This window comes from Manihot esculenta, chromosome 3 (assembly GCF_001659605.2).
Source record: "Manihot esculenta cultivar AM560-2 chromosome 3, M.esculenta_v8, whole genome shotgun sequence".
Lineage (NCBI taxonomy): Eukaryota > Viridiplantae > Streptophyta > Magnoliopsida > Malpighiales > Euphorbiaceae > Manihot > Manihot esculenta.
This window is the reverse complement of record NC_035163.2, coordinates 24,415,082-24,422,679: the sequence shown is the minus strand read 5'-3', so window position 1 is coordinate 24,422,679 and position 7,598 is coordinate 24,415,082. Positions and strand designations below refer to the sequence as shown.

The 7,598-nt window shown below is 29.4% G+C and overlaps 1 protein-coding gene across 1 annotated transcript; it reads left to right on the top strand.

The window, feature by feature from the left end:
• Positions 1-1,131: 1,131 nt before the first annotated feature.
• LOC110612115 (G-type lectin S-receptor-like serine/threonine-protein kinase At4g27290) lies at positions 1,132-5,233 on the top strand. The gene is made up of 7 exons (XM_021752790.2): positions 1,132-2,710; positions 3,313-3,450; positions 3,570-3,727; positions 3,829-4,039; positions 4,140-4,377; positions 4,458-4,608; positions 4,692-5,233. Exons 1-7 carry the CDS (start codon positions 1,444-1,446, stop codon positions 4,995-4,997), a joined length of 2,469 nt encoding a protein of 822 aa, XP_021608482.1. The 5' UTR covers positions 1,132-1,443; the 3' UTR covers positions 4,998-5,233.
• The last annotated feature ends 2,365 nt before the right edge of the window (positions 5,234-7,598 follow it).

The window sequence follows — 7,598 nt, the reverse complement described above, 5'->3', positions numbered from 1 at the left end:
AGAAATGGAGTATTAAATTATTGGTTTTTAGGGTTGGATCTATTAAATTTGTTAAAGACGGAAGAGACCGGTTAAAAAATTAAGATGGACTAATATGAAGAGAAATGTTATTTTATTATAATTTTTTAATATTTTATATTTAATTTTCCCTCATAATTTATATGATTTTTTTTGTAAAAAATTAAAAATTAAAATCATAATGTTTAATAATATTATCCAAATGTTTAAAGATTTTTGATAGAGAAAATACTTATACTCTAACCAATGATGTAGTTAATAAAATTAATACCGTTTATTTTCATATTTCTGAGAAATTCAAAATATAGTTTACTCAATTTATATCAAAAAATGTAACATTGAATTTTCCGAGCAACGTGAGAGACTTCACTTTAAAATTTTTGATGATTTAAAATATGATGTCAGATAAAATAAAATTATAAATTTATTTTTATTTTTTTTATTAAATAGGTTGTATTTTATTCTAAATTATTAATTAAATTATTTTTTTTTATGTATATATTTTTTAAATATAGTTGTTTATATAAATAGGGAGAATACTCTAAATTCACTTAAATATCCTTTTTAATTTTATTGATGATATTAATTTTTAGTTTCATGAGTTGACATAGTTTTAATTTTAAACATTATTTTAATTTTAATTATAATTTTAATATTATTTATTATTTAAAAATATAAATAAAAATATTATTATTAAATTAATTTAAAAAATGTTTTATTAAACACGATAAACTAATATATAATTTCAAAATCAATAAAATAAAAATAACATTAAAAATTAAAGATAATTATATAATATCATAAAAATATTATATAAATATATTATTTTTTTAAAAATAATATATATAAATAATAATTATGTTAATTACGCTATTAATGAGTTAAGATAAGCATATTAATACTAGTTAATATTAAATAGTAATTTTATTCAAATTTTAAATTAAATTGAGAATTTGCTGTTGAAAATTTCAAAAGATAGTGAACTACATAAATTTTCTATAGAAAAAATTCAAACATTTGAAAAAATTCAAACAATTCCTTACTCCTTATAACAAAGAAAATACTACCGTAAATAAGTGTAATCTAAAATTGAATGTGTGCAACTACTCTGCAAATTGAGGCTCGGTTATGCATCAAACACGACTATGGCTGCTCTAAATCTGAAACTGCTTCCGCTTTGCTTACGTAATTGGTTCGCACTTCTAGCTATTCACATAGTCAAACAATTCTAGATCCTGCAGCATTTCTCAAAAGAAGTTGGCTGGCTTCTGGGACCCGTTAAGATCGCAGCCCACAACCAAAAGGATGAGGACTCTTGTTTTGTTTGTCCTCTCCAGCTCCTAATTCTCCCTCAACTCACACTATCGTTAAATCCAAGTACAACTCCCACCCTTTTGCTGTTGAGCAGTAACATTTAACATTTCGATGAAAGATTTTAAGTTTCTTCTTTCTTTCTTCTCTGCTTTCTTCTATTGTTTCGTAGTCTCCATTGCTGTTGATACTTTAGCTGTCAACCAGACTATCAGAGACGGCGAAACTATTGTTTCGGCTAGTGGCAGATTTGCTCTGGGATTTTTCAGCTACAGCGGTTCAAGCAGTCGATATGTTGGAATTTGGTACCCTTTCTCCAATGAAACTGTGGTTTGGGTAGCCAACAGAGAAACGCCACTCAATGATTCGTCTGGTGTTTTACAACTTACCAGCAATGGAATTCTTGTTCTCCATAATTCAACAAAAACTCTAGTATGGTTCACCAACACCTCAAGAGAGGCGCAGAGCCCAGTAGCTCAACTTTTGAATTCAGGAAATCTTGTTATTAGAGAGGTAAATGATACTAATGAGGATAATTACTTATGGCAAAGTTTTGATTACTTGAGTGACACGTTTTTACCAGGCGTCAAGTTTGGCAGGAACTTGGTAACTGACCATGATCGATATCTTGTATCCTGGAAAACTCCCTCTGATCCTTCTTTAGGAGATTTTACAACTAGGCTTGATCCCAGTGGGTATCCCCAAATCTTTATCAGGAAAGGTGACAAAATAGAGTTTCGTTCAGGACCCTGGAATGGCCTTAGATTCAGTGGGATGCCTAATTTGAAAGCAAACCAAATCTATAGTTATGAGTTCGTTTACAATCAGGAGGAGATATATTACAGATATGATCTTGTTGGCAACTCAGCTATTTCGATGATGGTGCTAAACTATGAAGGTGCCTTCCAGCGTCTTACATGGGCTAATAGGACTCGGACTTGGAACGTGTACTTAACAATACAGATGGATAGCTGCGACAGATATTCAGTGTGCGGTGCATATGGCAGTTGTAACATTAACAACTCGCCGGCATGTGGTTGCCTGAGCGGTTTTGTACCCAGAAATGAGCAAGCTTGGATTTCAGGGGATTGGAGGGACGGATGTGTTAGAAAGAATGAATCAATTTGTGGGGCAGGAGAAGGGTTTCAGAAGATATCAGGTGTGAAATTGCCAGATACAAGAAAGTCTTGGTTTAACAGGAACATGGAGCTTAGCGATTGTGAGAGAATGTGCCTGAAGAATTGTTCTTGCACAGCTTATTCAACTTTGAATATCACAGATGGAAGTGGATGCTTGCTTTGGTTTGGGGAACTTGTTGATATCAGAATCTACAATGAAGAAGGCCAAGATTTTTACATTAGGCTAGCTGCATCTGATTTGGGTATGGGTTCTTTTCCTTATTTTCTTTCTTGTTTCTATTTGTTATCTTCTTTCTTTCACCTGCCCAAGGGAAACGTGCGACTTTTTGCCCATCTTTAGAGCTTGGAATATGTTTTTTTAGTTTTTCCCTTTGGTTGCGTTGAAATGCAAATAGATCAAAGAAAACTGCAGTATTAAATCTCAAGTTGTTCCTTTTACTTCTTTCTGTTGCCGTATGTTGACTTCATATGATCTCATTTCGTGTCCAATACTTATTTTTCATTTGTTAATTATTTAATTATATTATATACTTCATTAAGGCAAGGCAACGAAATTCTTTTTTTTTTTTTTTTTTTTTTTAATATTTATATATGGAGGCGTAAACGCTGATTTCAACTAATTAAAGTTAAGAGAGAGAATCGTGCAATACTGTTCAGCAGTTTTTTTTTTTTTTTTCCTTCCTTTTGCTGCAAGTTGTTTCATTTTTTTTCCTTCTCACTAATAAGAAACTCAGAAGCCTTTTACCAGGGAGAGGGCCCAGCCTCCACACGTTTTCTGTGTTGTGTAATGTCAGGTATTACTGTCTTAAACTGCGTTGACAATTTGGTCAAATTGATGATACAGAGTCGAGCGACTCAAGTCACCACTCTGGGGGGCAAACTCGAGCTTGGATCATAGTTCTCTGTACATTGGTTGCGGTAGCTGCTTTACTAGGCTTTTGCCTGCTGCTGCATATCAGAAGGAAGAGGTTTCAGAGAAGAGGTACATTAAAATTGACAACAAAAGAAAGTGCCCTGTTTTTTTTGTCAGGCAGGTAAACAAAATGAACCTGCAGAATTATGCAATGCATATTCCAATAGAAATTTTCTGCATGGTTGCAGGCAGCATAGCAATGACTCAACAAAGAGGTTATACTGATGAAAGCAGGAAAAAGGATTTAGAGCTGCCATTATTTGACTTGTCAACAATAGCAAATGCCACAGACAATTTCTCACAGTACAATAAGCTTGGAGAAGGTGGATTTGGACCTGTCTACAAGGTATGGCTTTGATTGAATATTTGATGTCACAGCATCTGCTCTAGCCACCAGAACAAATACTATAAAAGGAGGTTGAATAACTAATGTAAATTATTTTCCAGGGGACACTGAAAGATGGGCAGGAGATTGCTGTAAAGAGGCTATCAAAGGATTCCACACAGGGACTTGATGAATTCAAGAATGAAGTGATCTTCATAGCTAAGCTTCAGCACCGAAACCTTGTAAAGCTTCTAGGTTGTTGCATTGAGCTAGAAGAAAAAATGTTGATCTATGAATATATGTCCAACAAAAGCTTGGACGCTTTCATTTTTGGTACTGCTGTCTCAAATCATTGTTCCATTCAGCTTTGACAATTCTACTTAGTTTATTTCATCTTCATTTTCACAAGTCCAGTTTGTTTTAATGTTCTCAGATCAAAAGCGGAGAAAACTGCTGGATTGGCCTATGAGATTCCACATCATTAATGGGATTGCTCGAGGGCTTCTTTATCTTCATCAAGATTCCAGGCTGAGAATCATCCACAGAGATCTAAAAGCTAGTAATATATTGCTGGACTACGACATGAACCCAAAAATTTCAGATTTTGGCATGGCAAGGAGTTTTGGGGGAAATGAAATTCAAGGAAACACAAAAAGAGTAGTTGGAACATAGTAAGTCTATTTAGACCTAAAACCATCTAATCAAATCTATTAATGCTTGAACATTATTAACTTTGCTCAACTCTTTGCAGTGGTTACATGTCACCAGAGTATGCAATCGACGGTCAGTTCTCAATAAAATCTGATGTATTTAGTTTTGGTGTTCTGGTGCTAGAGATAGTTAGTGGGAAGAAGAACAGAGGATTCAATCATCCAGATCACAGGCACAACCTTCTTGGGCATGTAAGTGCCAACTTCAATAACAATATATTCAAACTTCTGAACGTCCACAGGATAATATAATTTATAATTTCCAAAACTTTCAGGCATGGAGACTCTATCTGGAAGAGAGGTCAATGGAATTGATCGATGAATCTATAAAGGAATCATGCATTTTATCTGAAGTGATGCGTTCAATCCATGTTGGTTTACTATGTGTGCAACAGAGTCCAGATGATAGGCCTAACATGTCAAATGTGGTGTTGATGCTAAGTAGTGATATTCCATTGCCTGAAGCAAAAGAGCCTGGTTTTTTCACTGAAAGGAAAGTGTTGGACCATGAATCTTCATCTAGCAAGGTTGATTCATGTTCAGTAAATGAAATGACAATCACGTTGTTAGCTGCAAGATGAAGAACACTTTCTTATTTTCATACCTTAACTGATTATTTGCTTTATACGTACCCAACTTGAATAGATTTCTGTAAATCAGTGGAGCCAAAATGAGTTAATCCACTAGTTTTTTATTTTGGTTTTCAAGTGAAATAGACAAGCAATGATGTATAGATGTTGAAAATAAGCAAAAGTCATTTTCCAGCTAGAATTAAAAATGTCAAAACAATTCAATAAGCCCCTTGACTTTTTATAAAAACTAAACGAGCTTAATTTCAAATTTTGACCCAATAAAATATTTAATACTATGATATTAATTTTTAATTTTAAGTATTAGAAATTATACACTATTTTTAATGAAAATAAAAAAGAACCAAATTTATTTAAAAATAAATAATAAATGATTTTACTAGTTTGATTTAAGTCACCCACCAGCTAAACTTATTAATTTCTATGGTTGTTCAAAAGCAGTTTCTCATAATGACTGTTATTGATTTGTAATTTATTATCCCTTTCAAGTCAAAGACTTTTCTCTGCTGTTGATTATTGACAATGATCATTCAAATATGTAACTATATTCAAAAGGACAATAATAAATTTTTTTCCTGAATAAAGAAAATTAATTAAACATATTAAATTAAATAAATTTAAATTACATTAATAAAATAAATCCTAAATTTAAACTTATAGTTTTAATTAAAATACCATTTTAAAAAAATAGTTTTAATTAAAATTAATTATATATTTTTATAAATTAGTCTCTTTGTCCTAATTAAATAAAATTTGACATTTTTTGTCCTAATTAATTAAATAAATAAATCGTTAGAGAAGAAAGAAGTTATATGAGAAAGAACTCTTAAGACTTGAGTTTAGATATATTATACTAAGATTCTTGGCTTAATTTTTATTTTATTAATTTATTTTAATAAAAAATTAATTTATAAAAAATATAAGTATTTATTTATAAATAATTATAATATTTAGATATTAAAATATAGGAATGAATTATGACTAATGGGACTATTTTATGATAAAATAAAAATTTTATAATTAAATTTATAAATATATGAAGTAAATTATATGTTTTATAAAAGTTTAATGATTAAAATATAACTTATCCTAATTAAAATTTATTTTTAATTAATTTTTAAATGTCTCACCTTTTAAAAAAATCCCAAATTGAAATTTTTTATTTTTTTATATTGAAAAAATTTCAACAATTAGATTTTTTGATATTTAAAAATCAATAAGTTTCTATGAAATGGTTTTACAAGATTTGGCCATAACCCTAATCTATTCCATTTTAGGCGCCTTGAATTTTTTAGAACAAGTTGGCATATAGCTGAGCTAGAAAAAAAAATGATTAATATCATTTATGAACAATGTTAAATAGAAAAATATTACTTCGAATGAAATTACTTGATTTTTTTATTATTAATTAAATTATAGGACTTTATTAAAAAAATATCAAACTACAAGAATATTATATTATATAGGATTTATCTGGTCTTTAGTAAAAGTATAAAATTTTAATTGTTCAAAAAATTTAAATTAAATTATTTAACTCTGAATAAAAAATAAAAATTTAATTAGATTTTTCTTTTTATACTGTTAGTTTCATTGAAGTTTAAATTCAAAATCTTATAGTTCTAAAAGATAACTGTACAGTACTAATAAGCTAAATTCAATCGATTATAATATAATATTATTTTCTTGATCCTTCTCTTTTAATTTTTAATTTTAATTAAAAACAGTAAACAGCTATTTATATTTAAGAATAAAATTAATATTTTATTATTAAAATTATTTTAGTAAATTAGTACTTATTTTAAACTTTGATATGAAGTTTGGGTTCATTCAGTCAAAAAATACTATAGTTTTTTTTTTTTCAAGGTAATTGCACTTATTTACATGTTAATATTTTTAGGCTTGCATCCTATGTAACATAAAAGAAAACCACCATTCCATTTTTTAGTGTGAATGTGGCCCTACACTAAGAGAAATTATATTAAATTAAATATATATTTATATTTATATTTTTATATTATTTAAAATTTATAACGCGCAGCGAACGAATAAGGCACGGTGGAATACGAACAATTTTAAATTATATATAATAACTAACTCGAAACTACTAAATAATTTAAATTAATCATTTCGTGTAAAGTGAATAATGAGTCAAAAAGTTATTTGAACTGTTTCGATTGGTATCACAGTCACTCTAAATCAGACAAATTATGCAGAATTAGTGGATCTGCGAAGAAAGAACTACTCATGTAAGACGAGATGGAGCCACCCAAGATATTAGCGAATCACAATACCCAAGAGTTCGGTTCTGATTTAGCAATTGTATTCAATTCAATTACGATGAGGACGTCACAAATTTAGCGAGACCGAATGTAATGATAGCTGCCTGCTTGTGGTGGGATTCTGTCTTACACTGGCAAAATATGATAAATTCGAATTGTATATAATAGTTAGCACGAAATTACTAAATAATTTGGGTTAATCATTTTGAAATAAGTGAAAAATAGATCCAAAAATTAATTTACTAAATATATAAATTAAAATTAAATTTATTCAACATTCAAACCTGTAAAAATTATAATAATTAAATATAAA